The sequence below is a fragment of the Larimichthys crocea genome, chromosome X (genome assembly GCF_000972845.2).
Source record: "Larimichthys crocea isolate SSNF chromosome X, L_crocea_2.0, whole genome shotgun sequence".
NCBI lineage: Eukaryota > Metazoa > Chordata > Actinopteri > Sciaenidae > Larimichthys > Larimichthys crocea.
Window position 1 is genome coordinate 5,430,174 of NC_040020.1, and position 23,928 is coordinate 5,454,101.

Genomic DNA, 23,928 nt, shown 5'->3' on the forward strand with positions numbered 1-23,928 from the left:
GCATCAACTCACACCGGGCACGTGTCAGCCGCGTGACGGCAGCAGAGCGAGCCGGCCGTATTCACGCGAGAATCCTGGACGTACGAGAGACCCTGCGATAAACTGTGAATAAACTGTTGAAAACAACAACAACAAACAGCTGACTTTGCTTCTCCGACGTGGAGGAGATTATAAAAAGCATCTGTTGTGTCATAAATTATTGTGTGTTGTTCCACTTCAACAATTAGTCTCTCGTTGAGACCCTTTGATCGATCTGTGATCACCTGGTGCCACCGGTCATTACGTAACGTTGGTGTGAAGTTGTAAAAAGCTACATGAACTGCGTATTGTGTAAAAAGCTACATGAACTGCGTATTGTGTTTTATTTTGAAAGAAGGCGGAAGTTTATTACGTTGATTCTGTGTCGGATTTCCTGTCTGGTGCGCAGTGCTCTGTTGAAATTTACGAGGTTTAGCAGCGGCTCGCATCAAAAATAGAAATGCCACAAAATGCTCGCGCCGTGGCGCGGAGAGACGCTTCTGAGACACGCCTTGTGTGAGTGCTCTCATTGACTAGACTGGAAGCTATCTGCTCCGGTGACCGCGGCGCGGCCATAACGCCTCCGGGGTGAGTGGGCCTTTAAATGGTTTCATGAATGGGAAATATTACCACTACTACTTGTCATAGATCTTAGGGTGGAGGCAACCGGGTAAACAACAGCTACTGCAAAAAAAAAGTGCAAAGAACTGATCTTAAATGAGGCCTTTCACCAATTTACAGTAGTTCCATGTAAACAATGCTTCCTGTAGGGCTCCAGTCTGAATTCTTCTACTTGTGTGTCATTTTCAGTTTTATAAACACCTTTGGAATAAAATTTGTCACCCCCTTTTCACAGTCACAATAACAGCGACACACATACAAAGAGATTCGTTAGCAGGACAACGATTCCTAGCGAGTTCAGATCTTCAAAACTTCTGAAACAGAACTGACAAAATGTGGGCGAAGAATTAATCCCTTGATAACCGTTACTGAAGTGCCCTTGAGCAAATCATTTAAGTTGCCAACTGCTTCAATGGAGCTAATCAGTGTCGAAGCAGCAGAGGACTTTGGGTGTGCTACCAGGGCAGCCATCGGAGTACCATTTTAACTGCGTGTAAAAGCAACAGCATTCGTCCTTGGGTAGATAAATAATCTCAAAAATGGTAGAAGAATGTACCATCATTCTGGTATTGTGACATTTTTAAGCAAATAATAAGCAGCTCACAAACAGAACATTTCTCTGTACGATTAGATATGAACATACTGTGCTCCTCTGATTTAGGTCATGACTTAAGTGCTGCCCAGGAGCACTTCAGTTGATTTTTATGTGCATGTTCCATTCTGCTCCTACCAATCATGATCTGTACACAGTAATACAAGGTTTCTGCATGGTGCACTTTAACAGATGAATACAGAAAAAATAAAAAAATAAAATAAAATAAAAAAAACATCTGTATTGACCATTTAGCGGAGCAATGTTTAAAAAGGGCATTTCAGAAAGTAAGCAAAAAGCTCAATATCACATTCCAAGCATTCCACGAAGGACCAAGAGGACTGAGAATGTCTGAGAATTAACTGTTATCAAGCGAAGAATGTCTCCTCGCTTTTGCTTATTCCAACACACCTTTCGTCGTACAAGGAGGGTGCCATTAAAATCAATTAGATGTGCTGAGCCCGACAATATCTACTATTTCTACATGGACTGAGCCTCGATCGCTGAGATGCGTCACCTTTTGAATGTAGATTTGTGATTTCCTTCCTGCGTTCAGCTGAGCAGGTTCTTGTGGGATGTTATTGGAATAATCCAAGCTTTTTCGTGCGACTGACTGTGCACTATGCACACACACACTATGTGTAGTGGTGAGAAGATGAAGATAATGCTCGAATCAGAAACACTTTTTTCCATGTCTGGCCTTTTTTTCTTTTGGAGTGCTGAGTGCACCTGATCAAACTTTTACACATATGAACGGATCGTCCACTAATCAAGTGATCGCTGGTGTTTGATCCCCGGCTCCTCCAGTCGGCATGTCAAAGTGTCCTTGGGCAAGATACTGAAACCCAAATTGCTCCCGAGGGCTGCACCATCAGTGTGTGAGTCTGTATGAATGGTTAGCTCCTAAAAGAAAAAACTGATGAGCAGTTGGCACCTTGCATGGCAGCCAGTGCCATGAGTGTATGAATGGGGTCCCATGTAGTGTAAAAGCACCTTGAGTTGTGGGAAGACTAGAAAGACCATTTACAATTTACAGAAAAGGGCAGCTTTTACTGGATCTATTCAGTGTTTCAGTGATTTTTATTAAGAAACTCATCTAATTGCTCTAAAGGCCACTTCTCAGCACAATGATCTATTTATTCAAATATCAGTATTTTGTCTACCTCACATCAGTGTCCTCAGGCCAAGTTTTGAATTCCTTGGGTGTTGTCCTAACCAGTTTAAGAGGCATGTGGTACTTGTGAAAAGGGCTAAAAGTCCATGGCCTACTTTCCTACCATGCTCATGGGAAAGACACAGAAACCAAGGTTGTGAACAACCCTGTGTACAAGTGAAGGCATGCCTGATATGCCTCAATATGCGCAATAAGAGCTTAAGTTTGAAAAACAACGGCTCAAACATACGCGCCTGCAGACGCACCTGAGACCCACGTAGCGTCATTTGGCACATGTTGTGAAAACACGTTGTGGGATTCAGATTTTTTTAAAGCCCATAATGAGTCTAAACACATCAGTGTTGTATTCGCTGCTGTCAAATGCTAAAACTTTCTATCCGTTAAAGGTTTTCCCAGACATTTTAGGCTCCCATTGTTTTAAAATCCATTAAAAACAGCTCTCACAGACATACCGCGGCCTTGACCTGAAACGATAAACATAAAACTGTTTACACTTCTTAAGAATGTTATTTCTGGTGACAATGAAGAATCAAAACAAAAAACTTATGGCAAACATCTAGCTGAAGCTCAAGAACAGATGTCTTCACGTCCCAGGTCTGGAGGAAGTGAGACACTTTTGATAAAAGCACGACTGCGGTGACTGGAGTTGCAAAGTCGAGTTGAGAAAACGGCACAATAAACAAAACAATTATGGATTACAGGAGTCAAACTGGTAGTCTGTCTGTGCGAGCTGTTCTTCTTTGTATTTCTCAAAAACCATTTTACCTGACGCAATCTGTCCTGCATTTGGACAGTAGCAACTTTCACTAAAGACAGGGTTCATTCCTTTTTACGGGAAAATATGGCAAGACAGAAACAGGTGTAAAGTTATAGAGCCTGCAGAGTTACGTTCTATAGCAGGGGTGTCAAACTCATTTTAGTTTATGGGCCACATACAACCGTGAATAGGCCGGTAGTAAAACCATTTAGCATGACAACACCTCCACACTTTTCCCTTTTACAACTAATGAACTATTTCATTTACAAAACATGATAAACAGCCTTAAAAAGTGCAATTTGTCAACAACGTCTCAGATTTTCTTCATTCAGTCAGTCTACTGCCGTTACATGTATACTACAACTTACAGACGAAATGTTAAGTCATAAATTTTGGAAGTGAATATATAAAAAAAGAAATTAATGACTGCCAGTGGGCCACACTGGACCCTTTGGTGGACCCCTGTTCTATAGGCTCTTACAGGCTGCTGCCACTGTACACAGGCTGCCAAGTTAACAAAAATATACATATATGGATTGACTACTTTGATAATCCAACTAGTGGATTTTTATATATTTGATGTCAGGCGTCCACAATCTACTTTTCAGGCGTATCATACACATTGCAAACTATTTAACATCCTCTTACCTCTGTTTCCAAACTTAAACACATCATCTCATTGACTATCAGATACAGGCTTGCTGATAGGAAGAATTACTTCATATAGCTCTTCCTTGTGTGACGTATTGTAAAAAAAATTGTACTTGTGAGAACTTGAAAAGTGATATTTTATAACTTATGTCTGTTTACAACTATAAACTCACTATGTTGCAACTTGTGTAGTATCTTTGGTGGAATATTGTGTTATTGTGTTGCACAAACAGAAAACTTCTTAGGCTATTTCAAGTCTACCCGGCAAGATCACCCACGCCTAGGTCCATCAATCATTTTCAGTAAATTCTTAAGCAAGAATGGCAAAAAAAAAACTCACACAAGCTTTTCAAATTTAGTCTTCTATGATACCAAACTGAAGAATATCTTTTGAGTTTCCAACAGTTGTGGAACGAAAAGAGCTCTGTAAACTTGTGATGGTCTTTTTTTTTTTGTCATTTGCTGACATTCCAGTAGATGAATCTATGTCGAACTGATTTTTTAACATTTTGTAAAATAATTCCGCTAACCTGAAAGCTTCATAAGCAGGTCAGTGGCTGTCTTCGTACTGATGTCAGGGCTGAAGAGGGAGGCTGTGGTTGGACCACTAGGACTGGATCTGATCCCGACTCCTACCCCAACTCCAGGCAGGTCCAAGGAGTTGGCGCTGCTGCTGGGACGGTCCCTGCACATGCTAAAGGGGGAGAGCACAGACAGATCTCTCTCCTGCGGCTCTTCCTTGATGTGAACGTGATTGGAGGAGGCCTCGATCGGAGGAGTTGTCTGCTGCTGAGTGTCTGAGTGCAGCGGCGACACCTCCGTCCCCCTCAGGTCCGCGGAGCCGCTGTCACCCATCAGGGAGCCCTCGCCCTCCGTGTCAGTGGTGAGCTCCTCTTTCACCTTGACGTCTGAGCGGGGAAAGTGCTGGTGGCAGCGCATGTGAAGCTTCAGGCTGAAGTGACGGGAGGAGGTGAAGGGACAAAGTTCACACTGAAATGTCTCACCCCGGTCCTGGTGCTGATGTACCTGGAAAAGGAGGACAGGTTTAGGTGTCAAATCACTACTTCACTCTGCCACTACAGGACAACAAGAAGATTCTCTACTTCATTTCAGTGCAATTTATAAGTGAGGTGCTACAACAAACCTGCAGTAGTGTTTAAATATGCCATGTAGAGGGTATACTAGTTAAACTAAGGCATGCATGTCCTTTAATACCAACAATTATATTCCAGAGCCATATTAGCCACTAATTAAAGGTGATGGTGGTGAGGGCGACAGGGTCACAACATGAAGAAAGCCTGCATCATCTCACCTTCATGTGGGACTTGAGATTGTCTTTGCGAGCACACCGGAAGGGACACAAGGGACACTGGTGGCTTTTCAAGCCTGTGTGGATAACCATGTGTCTTTTCCAGTAGCTCTTGCGTTTGATGACCAGTCCACATACAGGACACTGGAATGGTTTGCCGCCATCCTCGGGAGAGCCTTGAGGGCGACCAAAGTAAAAACATCATCATTTTACAAAGAACAACAACAGTTTTTAAAAAAGCCAGTCATCAGTCTTGTAGCGTGTGCTGAATGCAGAAATGTGCCTTTGTTAGTGTGATGAAATGAAAACCCGAGCCTTTCCAAATACAGATCACAGATCTGGAAAGGGACAACTAATCCACACCTAATGGTGAAAACTATCAAGGGAAATGCCAGCTGGAAGCAATGGAACAATGGAAGTAAAAACTCAAGCATGTTTTAGTATCTCGATTATTGTTGTTGGCTTCATATCCGGCATCCATTACTGTTTAATTGGTCTTATTAGAAAGAGGCATGATTGCATTACAAATTCTACAAGGGCCTGTCAGGATGGCTTCATAAGTATTCCAGTACCGTTCCTTGAAAAACATCTGGTAATCAGTGTTTGGTGAAATTACTGTGCTCAGCCATTCATTGACCTGAGGTGTAAAACCTCGAGACTGCCTATTTGCAACAATAAACCGCCATCTGCGGCCCAACCTCTCCAAGCACAGCAGAGATCACAATGCAAAAATGATTTCTGCTTATTCCGAGTCGAGTTAAGTGAGGCGGAAATAAGACAGGAGGGAAGAAATGCGTGCAAGTTTAGTGTCTTCATCTTTGTACAAATGTGTCTCCTATGTGACACCAATCACAGCCGTGCCGGAGGAAAAAAGGGAGTGAGCTTCCCTTATACATTCAAAGTGCACAACATACCCGTGCAATACAGTTTTATAGTGGAACTGGCAAGGGACGACAATAAAACAAGACATGACAGTCAATAATCAAGGTCACATTTTTCAGTCTGGCGACCAAACAACTACCTGCATTTTTACAGCGCTGCTCGACCTTGACGGCTCGCGGGTTAGAGCAGACCCCCTTTTTAGCATGCAGATCACAGAATATTACATCGACTGCCTCATCTGTCTGAAGTCAATTTGATCCAGCCATTTTAGATTTGGCGGGGTTGCGACACAATCCCTCAAAAGTGCCCATCCATCTCCCTGAAAACATTCTGTTCTCCCTAAAGGCTACTTAGTAAGAGCCTGCACTCTGAAGCTTTCTCTCTCTCTCTCCCTGTGCAAGAGTGAGATCTCTGTGTGCACCCTTGTTTGGGTTATATGTCTACGTCTGAGTACACACTTACAGAATATACTGCATGGACATTTGTGAGTAACAGAGAGATCGCATGAGAGGGAGAGCAAAAGAGAGAGTGAGTGTGTGCGTGCACGCATCTGTATCCAGTCAGTGGAAAGTATGATGTGTTTGGCCTTAAGTCTGCTGTGCCGATCAGTGCAGAGGGCTCTGGTTAGTGGGGGCTGAAGCCAGGAGGAGGCTGCCGAGATGGATATGGACTCCAGGGCTCCCTACTGTGCCGAGCACACACTGACGGCCCCCTTTTGGCAGCACGCACATCCGAGCACAAACGAGCTGGTCTGGGAAGGCAGTGAGGTCTCAGTCAGAACCCCCCGTTGAGCCCACAGACCATTTCCCAGACTAGAAGGCCAGCCAGGGCTGTTTTCTCTCGGCTATGCTCTCTGCTCGGCTGACAGTTAAGCTGCGGTTACACTGCTCGCTTCTTCAGCGCCAGTGAGGTGAGAACTAAACCATTACGAAACCAGAGAAAACAAGTCATGGAAGTTCAGAGTTGTGCTTTTTCTGATCTGGATTTTGGTGACAAGTAATCCTGCTACTCCCACACACAATGACAGTAAAGACATTTCAGCTTTTTCCATTAGTTTGAAATTATCAGTTCTAAGAGTTTTGCATTTCATCATACAAGTGATGTTGGGTTTTTTTGTTGTTTTTTTTTCGGTAAATGCTGAATGGGGAGAAGTATAATGACGATAATGATAACATTGCTCTTGAACTTGAGGAAATTTGTACAATTATTTTTCAAAAGGAAGGTGCACGGCTGAAGGAAAATGAAAAACTTTCTGTAAGCAAAGTGCAGCTAAACTGATCTTGAACCCTTCACAGTCTCTTTCATTAGTACAGATATAAGGTCATTTTATTTTATTGTAGCAATCTTGTTGGAGCTTAAGTAGCGTCATTCAGAGTTTAACACAACAATTGAGTGTGTTTGTAACTGTGTCACACACAAGTGACAAGAACATCTTTTAACTGGAGAACTATCCAAACATGTACCTAATTTAAGATGAGCTCTACTAGGATTTGTATTGGTGCGACCATTGTTTGGATTAATGTAGTAGTACTATGCATACAGTGATTTAAGATTACCTGCTTGGCTGTTGGGTTTTCCTCGGCCCTTTGGAGTCGAGGGCAACAGCAACTCTAAGCTCTGGGTGGGTGTTGAGGGTGTGGAAGCCTTCTGGTTTTTGTCCAGCAGGGGCTTCACATCCTCTTGGAGGACCCCAGCAGTCGCCAAGGAGGAACCGTCCTTCTTCTCTGCCAGCAGGTTTCCCGCCGCCCTGGCTGCCACCTCTTTGAGCAAGGCAGCAGAGGAGGTCATTGACACGAGTGAGAGAAAGGAACTGGCTGAGGCTTGGTGGTCAGTAGCAGCACTGGCCGTCGAGGAGGCTTGACTCCGCTCGCTGACTTTCTTGGAAAGCGCAGCGAGGGTGGAGCTAGCTGACTGTGGGCTGAACGGAGAGTTGAAGGCATCGAAGCGCACCACGTCGTCTCCTCGACCACCCCCTCCGAGGGCGGGCACTGCGGACGAGGCAGAGGTGGAGGAGGAGGAAGAGGTTGTTGAGGAGGAGGCCACGGCATTCTTGTCTTGAAGTACAGCATTCGCCGCCGCTTTTAACTTCTGGATCGCAGAGTCCGGGGACAGGCTGGTGCCGCAGGGCGTGGAGCAGCTGGCCGGTGGCCACTTATCTGCGACACCTGCCCATACAAAGCCACTGCCGTTGCTAGGGGTGACAGAGTTAAAGGGGTCAAGGGGCTCTTGCTTAATGTTGGTGACTGAGGGCGCCAAGGCTGGTGAGGCTGAGCCACTGTTGTTGTTGTTATTGGCCAGTTTTCGGGCAAGAGCACTTAACTGCTGGGCGTGGTGGGAAGACGGGGAGAGGGTCAAAGGTGGCGCTAGACCTATTGGAGGAGATTCTCCCCCAGCACCCCCCCTCGATGACCGACCTAGAAGCTCCCCAGTGTCAAGTTTGAGCGACCCAGCCTCTAGGAGGCGCCGTAGGTTGCTGCTGAGAGGTTTTCCCAGGGCACGAGATGCTGCCTCACCGTACAGTGATGACACCACAGAAGAGAGTGTGTCCTGGGCCGAGAATGCACCTCCATCCAGTCCGAGAAGTTCCAAAGAGGCACGATGGACGGGTGTGGGGCAACCCAATGAGCTCTCACCTCCACAGGTATCGGGGTCCCCGGACCCAGCGCTGACTCCAGGCCGTTCATCGGGAGAGGAGCCCCGGGCCAGGAGGAGCTCATCCTGGGTGTCTCCGTAGGACGACGACTCTGAGCGTGTGTCAGAAGCATTCCCAAACCAGCCTTCCTCCTCCACAGGACCGTCATCAGGCCCTCCTTCCTCGTTGCTGTCCACATCTGTAAGAGTAAAGAGGTCAGAATTGACTGTGAGAGAACAGACACAAATCGTGCGTGAGTAATAGGACAAAGATATCACCATGTTGCTCCGGTGAATCTTTCAGCTGAACACCAAACATTTATTACTAAGAGTAAAGTCTTAATAACTGTCTGACGCTGCAGAGCCACTGGTGATCTGTAGCTCATAGAAGCCTAACCGAGACTACGATTTTGAACATTCGTAAACACAACTGTCTGAACCGAAAGTCGAAATGGCCATTTTTTAAGCTGCAAAAATACACTTTGGTGCTCGACCACTAAAAATGACTTCCAACACAAATTCAACCTCTTTCGTATATAATGGCAGCTTTCCACGAGGCGCATCCAAGATGTTTGAGTAATTTAGATTTTTCTGTCCTTTTTTTAACCAGATTTTTCCCACCCTTGGTCTGGAAGAGTCTAGTAAAAAGGGGTTACCATGACAACGGGTCCTTCTGGGAGGCTAGACAGCAAAGATTAGGGTAATGGAGGTTACAGAACTAGATTAATATTCATGAGCCTGCAGATACCACCGGGGAGCCAATAAGGATAGGGTTAAGGTCACCAAGGGTCATTAATATACACTTCATGTATCAATATTCATAAGAAAAACATTACAGCTTGCCAGACAAGGGCGAACAAAGAAAAGTGAATATTCCTGTTACATATTAACAAACCTCCATAAGAATATGTCAAAAGCACCAAGCCTGGGCAAAGCAAAATGTCAAAACTGACTTTTTTCTTCCCCCTCCCCTCTTTGGGTTACTGTACACAACCTCACAAAACATCTGATAAAAAAGGAGCTGGCTGAGATTTCCAAAAAAAAAAAAAAAAGAGAGAGCGCTGATAGAGTTGCAAAAACACGAAGCTATGAAAGAATTATTTTAAAGGTCTAACACACCAACATACATACTTTATATCCACACATACACCAAAGCCGTCTTCGCCCTCGCGACCCTGACAGAGGCCTGGTGGTTCTGCTCTCTGTTTACAGGCAGAGGCAAAACGGTTGCCAGGCAACCCAGCCCAGCAACCTGTTGGGATCATTAGAGTTGGCTGACATCTGGCCGGCGTGGCTCACCGTGGTCCGCGAAAGGTGACCACGATCACAACCCGCTATGACCGCTACTCTCCTTGTGCAACAGATATCAAACAGGGATTATACACTTTCTAACATCTTTCCCATCTCCGGCTCACACATACACACTCGCCCATGGTATGTATGGTTTGTTTTTTTTCAGTAACACAAAAGCTGACAGAAAATGTCAGATGCCAAAAAAGAAAGGCAACAGATTATGTTATAATGTTGTCCTCGGGTCTTTCCAAACACTCTATAAAACCCACGTCTAATTGACTTCACCCAGACAAACAATGCAAAACGCAAGATGAGTATAAACAGCATGCGTGACCCTCCTCATTTCTTATGACTGTTTATAAAAGGTGAACAAAAGCGCCATAATGCACACAGATTGTGAACCCAATTTCCAATGCTCCTTGAAGCCATTTCGCCACCTGAGTAGGGTTAACAGGAAAGAAAGAGAGGGAGATGGCGAAAGAGCCAGTGAGTCATGCAGGGCAGGGCTTGACCCATTTCCATGTGACATGTGAAAAGCAGCGAGAGCCACTAATGGCTGTAATGTGGTTAGAGGAAAATCGCTAGATTGCTGACCCGAGGTCTCAGCTTTGAGGCTGAACTCTCCTGCTTCCAAGGTTCACTCTTAAACCTCGGGGTTAGGTGCAACTGGACGCAACACTACACCACTAGGCTCCTGCCAGAGTGCTATAGTGCGCTGATGCACTCCTCTACGGGGGCTTTGTGTGTCACTGCCGAACCGCCCCCGTAGAGGGAATGACATTTCCCAAGGTCATGGTCTCCGGCCCAAGCTCTAAGAGGGGGGGGGGGCTTCGTCTGAGCTCTGCTGCTGTACGCCCACCACACACACACACACACACACACAAAGACAAACACATGCACGTGCACACATGTGTTTAAACTACACAGCCAAGAATGTGATTTAATGCTGGAGTCCTCTCCCCCCCTCTCACTGCAATTTTTCTGACATACATTCAACTGCTTTGCCCCTGGTACGGCGGCTGGCTCGGCGACAGTAACTGCAACACTCCCCCCCACCACCACCACCACCACACCGCAACCCCCAAAAGTGATGGAGGCATGGAGATACGGGCTGAGGCGGCGAACGTCTGCCACTGAAAGGGAACCATTTAGCGGTGTAATGGCGGGGATGACTTGCATGTTGAGACAAACAGCTGCGGGGTGCTCAGCAGTCTGTATCTGTTATCACTCACACATGGGTGATTCAGTGGTGCAGTGGCAAAGGGGGGATTTTCTCTCTTGGGCCACAGAGATGCATAGCGCCACCACATTATAGACAAAGAAAGAGCCATAACAAGTCAAAGTGCAAGCCGAGGCTACATAAAGAGAAAGTCTGTGAGGTTTTTTTTTTTCGAGACAGGATAGAATAAACTGGCTTGAGATTGAACAGAGATATACACACCGAGCGGCTAAAAATATTTTGATGTAGCACCTCTGTGACTTACAGTGTTTGGAAAACCTGTGTGTTGTGTTAACCTGTCACAAAAAGAGAGAGACAGGGAGGCTCACAGCCTGTAACTACAGCTAAAAACTGTTGGACATTACAGGTAGTGTACTTGTTCATTGTTTCACCATGCAGCGCTGTCAACAATCTCCATTTGTGAACTTGGCAGGATTATTTTGGCCCTGGCTTTTCTAGGTCAGAGAGGGGTGCATGTATGTGTGTGTGTGTGTGTGAGAGTGTGTGTGTGTGCATGCACATACATACAAGTTTAGTACAGGAGTCGGCCAGCTTTCGCTGTAACACAGAGTGATCTCTGGTAAAGGGGAAGAGTAAGGGACTGAAGTAAAGGTAGGTCAGGAGGTCACCCACCACATGACTTGTATGAGGCTGCTGACTAACAGCTTTCTCTCTTTCTCAGTCACACATACACACACATATATAGACACACAAAGCTATTCTGTGACTTAGCCAGGCATGAAAATTGGCCTCACTGACCCCAGGCCTGAACAGAGTAGGGGGGGAGAGGAGACGGCGAAGGCGAAGGAAGCAAGGGACAGATAAAGGGATGGTTAAGGGAGGGGTTGATTTGGCTGGGCTGGAAAGAAGAGGAGGCCATTAGCCGATTAAGGCTGGACAGGGGTGCATCGATACTGTGCTGATGTCAAAATGAGAGTCATGCCCATGAGCTAATATAGCAATGAGAGTAGGAGAGGCCAAGAAAGAGGGAGAAGGAGCTAGAGAGAGGTAGTGGAGGTCGGTGGAAATCACTAAAATCTCAAAAGACTGCTGACTGCAAAGCTGTAAAAAGTGAGATAACATAGGAGGCCGCTACAACATACCAAGACTAAAGGCGTCACATCTACATGGCCAAAACGAATAGTCTTACATCTTCCCTGCTACGAGTGGAGGGGGGAGATGGTCGTGGTGTGTGTGGGGGTGGGTTAAGGAGGTAGAGCAGGGGGTGAGGACATAGGAAGGGAAGGCAGTAGTATGGATTTAGTGAGGAAGGAGCCACGGCGGTAATTAAGTGTCCGGCTGGGCCCTGGCGGGGGTTGCCACGGCCGCGGGCTATGCTAATGAGCACACCCGGCGGTCAGGGCTGCCTTATTAGCGCCTGCTGGACAATATGGTGGGAGAGACGCTCTACTGGCGGGCTCACGTCTCTGCAAATGACTAACGGTCCTCCCGAGAAGGAAGGTAATTCCATTAATTGGGACACACTGGACGAGGATCGCTTCCCCTTCACTTTTCCCATAATCTCACACTTGCTTGATCTCTTTCATGCCCACATGCTTTGTTCCCGTCGTGTATACATCTCCGGCTCGTCCCTCTTTCTCCCGTCTCCATAACGGGGGAAAAGCAAATATTAAAAGTAAATAAATAAAACACAGATGCTCTACATAAATCCAGCTGGATCACATTCGATATGACATCAATCTGTTAAATGCGGTTGTTCTTTTTGCGCGAACGGCATGATAATTGCTCCAAAGTTTATCCATCATGTTATTTCCATTAGGAAGTTGATGAAACATGACAACCAACAAGGATGCAGGCAAGATGTGTGATCACTGAAGCAAAATATGATACAACACAGAAAGTAACTTATTTACTTCCAAAGAACTTGGTGATGGTGTAAAGGCCTGTTGGAAAATAACGCCTACTCCTTTACATTTGCTTATTTAAATCCAATAAACAAATTGTACAGTGCTGTAGCAGTACTTCCTTATACATACAAACAGTACGCAGTATGTAGTCAAGTTATTCAGCAGTTGACAAGCCCTTTTATATTCAGTGATTTGAAAAACTGATGCTTATTTTTCTTCTATGCAAGCGAAACCATTAGACATCCTTCTAGCAATTAATTATCTTGACACGTTGTCTTGATCCGAGGTTAAAATATCCTCCTGCGTATTGATCAAGGTTCGTGTCAGACATTCAAACGTCATAAAACCTCAGATCAAACTGCTCCATTTAAACTCCAACTACGTCCGTTTTTCTCGTGTCCAACCTGTCTGTGACAAAGACGTACAGAGCCCATCTTTTAGTTGGAATCTGAGGTGAGGCGATACTCTCGGTGAGGCTCAGGGTTCAGGCAGCAGGGCTATATATAATGGCGGTAGAGTCGTATTGAAATGTAGTGCAAATTACCATCTGTGTATTTTCGGCCTTGGCCTCCGTGGTTTGTGGGTACTTTGGGCGGCATGCCAGAGGTGAAACAGGAAGGAGAAGTGTTCTTGGAAGAGAATGAGACGACTGAGAGCCCCAGACCTCTGAAATTCCTCATTGCAGATGAAGTGCACTTTACCCCCTGGTTTATTTTTCCCTTCCATTTTTAGCATCTTGTGTTTAAAAAAAAAAAAAAAAACTTGCTCATAACCTCAAATGTGTCATCAAAGCTATGGATCTAAACTGCTGGAAGGAGAGAAGAGCTGCGTCTCTTGCATCTTTTCAACATAAACTGACAAAGATTATTATTGAAAGAGATAAAGCCTGAATCTGATGAGTGGCTTCTGTTTCTGAACATGCTTTGGACACACCATGTTGTATCATGGCATTATGGTAATGACTGTTTGCACCACTGAAATATAATTTACTGTGTGCTTGTATCGTTGTGACATCTAAACAAGACTGTTACATATATTACTGAGTGTAAAGGCTTGGATTAACAAACTTGTTTTCCAAATTCAGATTTATTTGCTGCCATACATCACAGTATATTAATTTAGTTCAACTGCAGTGAGCTGTTGAAAGGTTTTCCCACATTCTCGAAACTTCCTTTGCACACGCACAACAACATCCTGATGCAAATGTGTGCGAGACTATTATAGCAAAGCCTGCAAGAGCAACCAATCACCCAGGAAGAGATGTATATATATTTTTTTTATCAATTTCATCTCACTTTAAAGCACCCTTTGTAGTTGAACGCACTGACTAAATGATTAGGATTATCATTCTAGCAATAATCTACATCCCAGGCTTCAAGCTTCAAACTGCATTACCCAGCTAATGACACTAATTGCTGAGTGAAAACGGGCCAACATTCGCTGTCACAGTCCCAAAAACAGCATCAGTATGTTTGAAACGTCTAGTACACACGAGCCTTCAAATCCCATTTCTGTCTACCAATCCCCTTTTCAACCGCGTGGACAAAGAGCAGCCACGTTCTAATTCCTCCACCATACTATCAGAGACTTTCAGTGGTTCATGTTTGTGCATTTTTTTCTTCTTCAAAAACTCTAAAAGAAAACACGCCATAGCTTCTAGAAATGGGGAGAAGCGCAACACCTCGGGAAAACAAAGTAATAGCAAAAAGGCCATAAGAATCATCAATGATTTGTCCACTGTATCACACAACAGATGAACACTCTGAAATTTATAGACACATATTTAGATTTTATTACATGTTTCACTTAGAAATATGTGTACTTAATATCAAAAAGCTCCCGCTGAGGTAACACTACACTTACTACACTTTTCTATTTCACCTTTGGCTCTTAATCGCATGCCTGAATTCTTTCTCCGCTGGTTTGTACAGTTTACCTGAATTATGAATCTAAAATGAAAAATCCTGTCACTCAGGAGTGGACTTCTGTGTACGATGTTATTTTGAGTGCCTCCTCTCCATACAGATAAACCAACCGTTTGTCTACAAATGGCCAACTGCAATAAAGATCGTCGATGGAAGCTGGAATGATTTTTAGGACTAGATCCAAACGGTCAACATACAGGTTTTGGTGTTGCTCTCTTCAGTTACATCATTTGCATTTGTGGTAAGTGAAAGGAAAGGTGCTGAACTGATAAACGCGAGGTTATCGCTTCACCTTGTGTCTTTTCCTGTTTGGCATTCTGTAATAACGTGTTAACGTTGTTTCTTAATCTATCCGTGCAGGTGACTTCGGTTGTGAACGTAGGATGCAAATTCTAAACTGCTAATCATGGAGGTGACTGTGGTGACTTCTGTGTATGGTGACATCCAAGGGCGTCCCTTTCATTATGATAAGTCATTGGCCTCCAGCACTGACAACTGACTGTCGGCGGCAGCTATCAGTCAATGAAATTATCATTATGACAGGAATGTTGTTTCTTTTGGCTAACCTAGAGAATTAAATACCTGACAACATTGACAGTATACTCTATCATCATATCGTACAATCCTACATGACGGCAATGATTTTTGACCAAATAGATGACTGACACACAGAAAGTGGTTCACTTATTGTACTCATAGCGCCAGACGTGGATATCATCTATGTTTGTGGTGAGTGAATGTGCTACTCAAAATAAGCCAGATTGAACCTTCTAATATCACTGACAAACATATTATACATAAATAATAAATATCTCAACCACATTAATGTGTTCATGACATGAGCCGCTCTAAATAGCTCTCCGAGCTACTGGATCCCCGACCAGCTCTAGAGTGGCACTGATTTTGACTGGCTACATAAAACACAACATGAAGAACAGTTGGCTTGTGCCATAGCAGAGAGGTAAGTATTATTACAAGGTGGGAAATACAAAAAAAAAAAAAAAAACAGCATACTGATATTCCCATGGCACTGGTTTGGACAATCAACTGGCTGTGGGTCATCATCTTTCTAGATGATTTCACTGTCAAACGCTTTGCCAAAATGTTTTACTTTATTATGAATGACTTATTCACTGCTCGCAGCATTTTTGATAATGATGAGTCATGGTTTTTTTATAGAATATGCTTTACAAGCGCTGATAAATCTAAGCATCCACTAGAAAAGACGACCTCATGTCATCGGGACTGTACACATTTCCTCTTATCTTTGAAAGCTATTCCATGTGCGGCTCTCTGTCGCATGAATAAGAAAAACTACAATATAATTTGATTGACAAGAAGAGCTATAATATGTGGGTGTTTCCAAAACTGACAGCACTACCATTTTAAAAATCAGAGTAAAATATATTTTTGAAAAAGCATTTAAAAGGTCAGAAGTCAAATGTAATATGTCGTGCTTTCACACAGTTAGTCTCCCATCCCATGGATATTATTTCTTGTTTTGTTTTTTTTTTGGTAGGAACTTGAGTATTTAATTTTGCAATATAACAACTGACAGTCAGCTGTGTATGGAAGATGTTTGGTGTCGTTTCCATTCAAGGGATGTGAGGAAATAGCCCCAAAACGGATGTTGGGGTCTTTACCAGCAAGCTGTTGGTGAGGAGTACTGCTCAGCTGCAGAAATATAATCCAAGCATTAAGAAGTGCTGACCGGCCATTCTTCTCATGAAAAGTCATTTGGTCACGTGGAAAGTGCTCAATTTCATGTTGCATTGTAGCATTTTGTGTATTCTGATCTTCATTGCTTTGGTCTACTTCACGTGCTTTATAGTTTTTAAATTGCTTTATTGTACCACTGCTTCTAGGCCAAAGACACAATACAACGTTGATTTAATTTTAATACAGTGCAAACAGTCCATCCAAAAATTGTAATGATAATAATCTGCACTGCTATCCTGAATCATAATATAACACTCCATTTATTGTGGATAAATGTCAGATGGCAATTCTGTTTGTAACCAGCCAAAGCACAATCTGTTTATTTTTGAAAAAGAAGTAGATGCTGTTGATTTCCCTCAAACAATTTTTTTTATAAAAGAATTACTTACATTTCTTTTTTTGTCTGAATTACACCATATATTTAAGAACACAAATATCTGTCGCTCATGCTCATTAGAGGAGTCACAATCGTTCGACTCTAAAATTCATCGCGATGTGGACGTGTGAAAAATTCCTTCATCAATGCAGTCACAGAACCTAATCTGGAATTTGCGGCCTACACAACCTAACGCCATGGACTAATGGTTACCCAGCCCCAGTCGGACAATAAAGTTGTAAAGTTACGTTGTTATGTTGCAAAGTCGCTTGCTCTACCGTCGATCGTTAGCCGTACATCTTTGTCAATTATAAAGATTAGCCAATTTGACGCTGGGCTGCAACCATAAAGAACACTACAAACCCGGGCTCTCAGCTTTGGCATCCAACTCTCATGTTTATTGTTCTGAAGAAGGTCACACAGATACTGGTATTAAAAATGTGCCGCTTATAGAGTTTCCTCATTTTTGAAAGCGCTTTCTAAATAAAAAGATAATTCAGATTTGAAAAAGAAGCTCTAACTGCTTTTATCAACAGATGAAAAGGTCACCACGCAATTAATTAGCAATTAATAAAAAAAAATAAAAAAAATTGAGGATTGATACATTTTAAGGGTGGTAAGTTAACTTTTTAAAACTACAAACGTCCACCAGCCACAAAGATAAATGTACAAATTCAGCAGCCATTCAATAATAGGCTAATTATTATTTATTTTATTTCATTTCTGTCTGAAATCTACCAGCCACTTTCATATTTTGCCAGCATTTGGCTGGTGACCGGTGCTAATTCCCACCCTGATCGAGACGCATTAAGAAAGGTTGTGTTTTCAAATCATGGTCAGTAGAATTAAAATTGTATCTTGAAGCCAGTTCACATTCACACCTCTAACGCACATTAACACGTATTTTTGTAAATTTCCAAACAGATCAAGAGGAAAAAACGCATTCATAGGTTGCTTAATAAATGCGGCTCGTTGCCCGTATACTGTCTAGATGCTTTCCAACCCCAACCTCTTGATTCTGTGAGAAAGAGCTGTTCATATTCATCAAGACTTCAGCCGGCCTATCTCATAGGAATAGGCATATGTGGGTGGCATCCTTCTTTGTAAAAACTGAATACAGGCAAACACACTTTAAAAAACACCACATATGGTAGAAATAAACTTTGCATGCACATGTGTGAAAGACGGCAGAAATTCTACCTCTGACACATCAGAGGTTCCCACAACAACGCAAATTATTTTTGCTGCACTGCTTACTTAAAATGCACTCGGTAGGATTACATTTCATTAACAGAGCCAGATTAATTTGCCGTACTGCGGTGGTTGTTTAACAGGGTATTGTTTGTTTCCTACAGGAAGGCATAGTAACAAATCCAGAAGACAGCACGATGATAACCAGTTTATCACAGCTACTATGGAAACATAACAGTTTTTCCTGTGCTTTTTTTTTTTTTTTACTTTTCACAATTTCCTCTTCTGAAACATTGAGTAATTAGCATATGCCCACCGTGTATTTGCTTTACGTCCGCCAAAATTGTCATGAATACAGCTCAGATCATTTTCATGTGGCTTTTTTTTTTTTTTTTTTTTTTTAAACAACAACTACTAATTATAAGCCACCTGACATACAAGTCAGATCCCATCATTTTTTTCCTTCCGGTTGACAAAGTAACCTCATTCAACCAAGACATGGATGTCACGCTAGCATTCTCAAGTAGACAGGGTACATTCTTTGGAACAAGTGCGAAAAAGAACAGGCCATCACCCCGCTGTGTAGTTTTCTGGCATACTGAAGCTCCTCACAGAGGTGATTGTGTGTCTGTGGAAGAGAAAGTGAGAGAGAGTAGGAGGGTGGAAGGTGGGAGTGTGTACAGCGTCCATGTATTGTTTGTAAATCGCCCTTACTGGCAAAAGGGACACTCGGCTCTATAGCAGCCAGTCCACCCAGGGATACAAAGCGAGGTCCGGTGGGAGGTGGGGGTAGAGTGAGAGGTAATTCTATATGTGCGTATGTATGGGGGGGACAGTGTGTTAGAGAGACGGAGGCAGTGTCTATTAGAGACACTCAGAAATGGACGACAAGGGAGAAGGAGCAGAGGAGCGAGGAAAGAGGGGAGGGAATCTTGAGAACTGTGGGGGGTGGGGGATGATGCCTTTTTCTTTATTTTTTTATGGTGGTATTGCTTTGACGGCTGTTTGGCAGAGGCGCCCAAGGCAGTGCCTGCTTGGATTTTAGCCTGTCACTTAGGACAGGGACACTAATCAGCATTGGTCCCGGTCCCTACCCCAGGAAAAGGGGGAGCACTTTCAGGCCATTATTTAAAAAAAAAAAAAAAAAAAAGGAAAGAAGAGAGAGCAAGGAGAGGGAGAAGAATTGCTGTGGCACAGCAGGAAATGCTAACCGCTAACCTCATTTACATGCAGGTCCAGGGAGAACGGGGGGGAGAGCTTATTCCGTTTCCAATCTCCATGTTAAATGCTGGCCAGGGCAGCTGATGGGAATGAGAGGCATTGTTCGCCCCATGCTGCTCTTTCCCTCTCTCTCCGTTTCACCAATACCTGCCTCGCTTTCTTCAAAAGGTACAAAAAAAAAAAAGAGAGACATTATCTCAGTCATTTCAATCTCGACCTGAAATCTATATGAAGCTGACATGAGATGTATGCGGCTGTTTACTTTTGCGCGGACCTGCGTACTGCAAAGCCTCACGGGTCTATCTGTTCTGTCATAACCAGGTTGTGACCCGAGGCTGCCGCATTCAAAGCCATCCTTCACCCACTGAGTCTGTTCTGTGGCATAATGATTGCTATGACAACCATCACTTAAAGCCACGGGTAGGTGGAGGAGAGATGTCAGCTTCTCGTCTACTCTTCTGATGATCTCATTTCTGGCTGGCAGGTACAACAAGGTCAAACCACTGAAACTGGCAAAGTGGCTGCTCGCTACATGCAAATGACAGAACAGAGTTTCCAAACAATTACGCTGGCCTGTCCAAATCAACATGGGGCAAAGCTCTGAGAACCACAAGGTGGGGGATAACATTTTTTTTTTTTTTTTAATAAAAAACAAAAATTAGGGTTGTCAGAGAGAATGAGATGTAGAGGGAGGGATGCCTGTCTTTGGCCAGCTATGAGCACAAAGTCTGGCTGTGTGTGCCAAATGAGATTTTTAAACGGTTTTTCTGGGAGGATTTGTGCTAATCTAGAAAACCTTCTGGAGGAAGTGCAAATACATCTGCCGCTGACCACTCCCCTGTAGAGTACGGAGGGGATTAATGACATGGCAATCTGAACCAACATGGCCCTCGTTCAAAACACTCGTGTGGGCAGTGGGAACATACGGGCAATCACGATTGATTGATTTCGAATAGCTCGATACCTAAAATCCATTCATCAGATTTGTCCGGCTTGGTTTGCTTCTACTTGTGGTTATATTGCTTACAGGTACCATAAACTACAGGGCTCCTCACTGACAATGAAATATCCAGTGATTAGCTAATCTCATTAGCATCGCAAGGGCAAAATCGAGTGACCAAATGCCCTTGGTAAACAACGAGAGGATGAGACCCGAGTCACGTCGTACTTTTAAGTGCATTAGGAGATGCTACGGCCACGTCGTGCAAATGGGGAAGCCTCCTCCTGCAACGCTGAATTAAGTCAAGACGATCACCTGCATTTTTCAACGTCATAAATAACCTCACACGGCACTGACAATGGCTTTCTCCGAGATGACATCACATCAATGAGTTTAACTTATCAGGATTTTTGTCCCGCAGCCAAACACTTCCACTTTCCTCTTAGAGATGATATATTGTTTCCCTAGAGAGCTGTCACTGCCTTATGGTCCTACGATTCCTGTGTCTGGAACAGCCCCCCTTCTCCTCCTCCTCCTCCTCCTCTGTACTTTTAATCTCCCTATAAAACTGATCCTAGAGCCCAAAAGGCTGCAGACACACAGCTGTTAGCCCGGGCTAGTTAAAGACATTAGCCTGTGCCTTGCTCCTGACTGCCGAAATGTGCAATGTGGAAACACTTCCACACCGAGAGGAGAGAGAGGGGTTGGCCTGGCTAGTGCACTAACGGCTTTGCCTGAGAGACAATATCCGTGTGCATGCGTGTGTGAGAGGCCTCCTGCCCTGCTCTACCCACACAGGAAGTGAGGTCATCTCATAGCACTGCACCGTGCAGAGTGCATTCAGCGAGGGGCGACAAAGATCAACGCGTTGGCCAAAAGCCATTTTAAGCCCCCCTAGCAAAATATACATACACTGATGACTCGCGCTGAATTATCAGGTTTCAAAAAATAATAATAATAATGCAGTTTACGGACAGTTAATGTATATTTTGCTAAAGCAGGAGGTTTGTAAGGAAAAAGCCAGAAAGCAGCAACCAAAAAGAGAACCCACAGCCAAAAAAGACTAAAAAATCATACGCCCTCTTATGCCAAAAAAACTTCACAATTTCACACACTAGTTAAAGATCTACCACATGCTGCAGAATTTCTTCGCGGCCCACAGGCGATGGGTCTTTCTTCTGAAGACGACTGAGGAAGTTCTTTAAATCTGAACAATGTAATTTTAGTGTCTTTCTAAACAGAGAAACGTGAGACAAGAGTCCAACAATAAATCACATCCCTGTTTAGAGCGGGCGTCTGGCACGACTGACCGGCTTCAGCTCCCCAGACCACCACCTCCTCCTCCTCCTCCTCCACCACCATCACCACCGCCGCCGCCTCCTCCTCCTCCTCCACCTCCTCCTCCTCTCCTCTCATGCTCTCCATCCCTCATGCCTGTTAAAGGCTTGTCCTGCAGGGCCTGGATGCACTTGTGTGGTACAACAACAGAGAAACCGCCCAAAGCTCTTAACAGCTCTTCCTCTCCACTTCCTCCCTCCCTCCATCTCCACTGCTACCACCACCAGCTCCTCTCTCTCCCTCTCTCCACTCTGCTCTGTCTTTCCCAGCTGCACCGGCGAGCTGTTCCGTATGAACTGCTGCCAGCTGAAAGCCTGCTACTCCTGTGAGATTGCTATTACTCAGTGCAAGCAGGGCTCTGCGTAGCCAAAGGGCTGCTCTCCGAGCTGTAGATCTCCATGTTGTGACTTGTCAACACGGGAAAAATCGTTACCAAGGCTGAGGCACTTCCATTCCACACAGAGGGGGTCTGATTGAGACCAGGCAGACAGGCAGGTACTGGACTAGAGGTATTAGAACAACTACTGTTACCTGATGTTGTGTTGCAGAGGATTCTCTGCTTAGACGGCACTTTGAAGTTATTAGATAACAAATATCTGACGATTAAAAAAAAACATACATTTCCACAGCGTATTTCAATGTCAGTTATTGATATCGAATTAAGTCATTTGTAATCAGACGCCCAGCAAGATGAATCAGAGGTTTTCATGGGGAAATCTGTCTGATTCAGTTCTTCTTATATTACAATTTGACTCAACAGCAGTGTAGCGTACCAGGATTTACTTTTTAAAGATGCTAGCTTACTACAAATGAATCACAAACTGGAAAGAGCAAGTAAATAATGTTTCTTTACCATCGCTGGTAAACGCAGGACTGTATATATACAGTACAAATATTTATTTTCATTAAAAGAACATCACTGTTTGGTGTATAGAGCCGTATCCCTACATATAATTGACAAAATAAATGCTTTACATCGGGTAAAAGTTCATAAAAGAATATGAGAAATCTGACCGAGCATTCAGTCATCACTTTTGTATTCGCTAAGAAGTATTCAGATTCAATACCCAACATTCTGCTGGACATATACTTTTATTACGGCACATAATAATATTCATCAATCAGAAAAATATATTAAAAATGGTCAAAGAATCACTTATTAAATATGCTTTGTCACGGTTTCGTTGCTTTGCCGTTGAATAAGTGAGCTACTTGAAAACTTTGGGTGAACTACTTTAGATGTCTGGGGCACAGCTAGCCTTTACATGCACACGTAAACACTTTATCAGCTCTTCTGCTGAATACTGAATTATTAAAACACTCGGATCTCCTTCCAGTGACCTCAAACATTTTCTAATCGAGAGCATTTGCGGTTTATAAAGACGAGATAAGAGCAACAATTTAGGGGTGTGTAACAGCATGCAAAAATTCCACCATGAATTGCGGGTTTTTGGCACAGAGAGAAAACAAAGACACGGGCTTTAAATCTTACTAATGCTGCGCAGCTTATTTTTTTGTTTAAAGAAAAAAAAACATTTATTTGTGTTTATTTTGAAGAAATTAGTGAAACTGGGTGCAATTTTAAGTCTTAATCTTACCTTTAAAATGAAGTCACACAAACATCCACATTTAGGTGGATTAGGATCCAAAAAAATGTAACATAGCAGTATAACTACAACCTAACTACCACACATTATATAATCCCATGTTGTGAGTATGTTCCCAAATTAACACCGATAAAAACATGACATTCGTTACGGACAGAAAAGCTTGCACCCCCATTTTTTGTTTTTTTAAAAGCTTTGATAACACGCTCAGGTCATGCCACCACAAATGAGTAAGCATGCTTGACATAGCTATTCGCAGAGACATATCTTATGCTAATTTCAACTGAACAATGTAGAAGCAAAGGTCTGATCCACTGGCTGTCTATAATTCACTTCCACTAAACATGAGACCCGAATATAAAACGGTATTGTGTTTTCTACCTCCGGCTTCTCATTGAGTTTTGCCATACTGTTTATATCTTAAAGATGTGATGATATCTGACCTTAAGTAGCAGCCAACAACTACCACACCATGAAAAGCTTCTCTGCCAAGACAAGAGCGTCCACATAGAACAGAGCCACTTGAAAACATGTGTACACATGTGCGCCATGTGTTTAAACGCTGTTGTGAATCTTCCGACCTTTTGTTCTGACAG

At 43.6% G+C, this 23,928-nt stretch overlaps 1 protein-coding gene across 1 annotated transcript in view; it reads right to left on the reverse strand.

Annotated features, from left to right (window-relative positions):
• znf827 (zinc finger protein 827) overlaps positions 1-23,928 on the reverse strand; it is a 66,322-nt gene that overhangs the window by 37,064 nt on the left and 5,330 nt on the right. The window contains exons 2-4 of the mRNA XM_010729483.3: positions 7,561-8,835; positions 5,126-5,298; positions 4,344-4,839 (exon numbers count right to left, since the gene is read on the reverse strand). Of these exons, the coding sequence (XP_010727785.2) occupies positions 4,344-4,839; positions 5,126-5,298; positions 7,561-8,835 (1,944 nt within the window). The remainder of the gene's footprint in view (positions 1-4,343; positions 4,840-5,125; positions 5,299-7,560; positions 8,836-23,928) is intronic.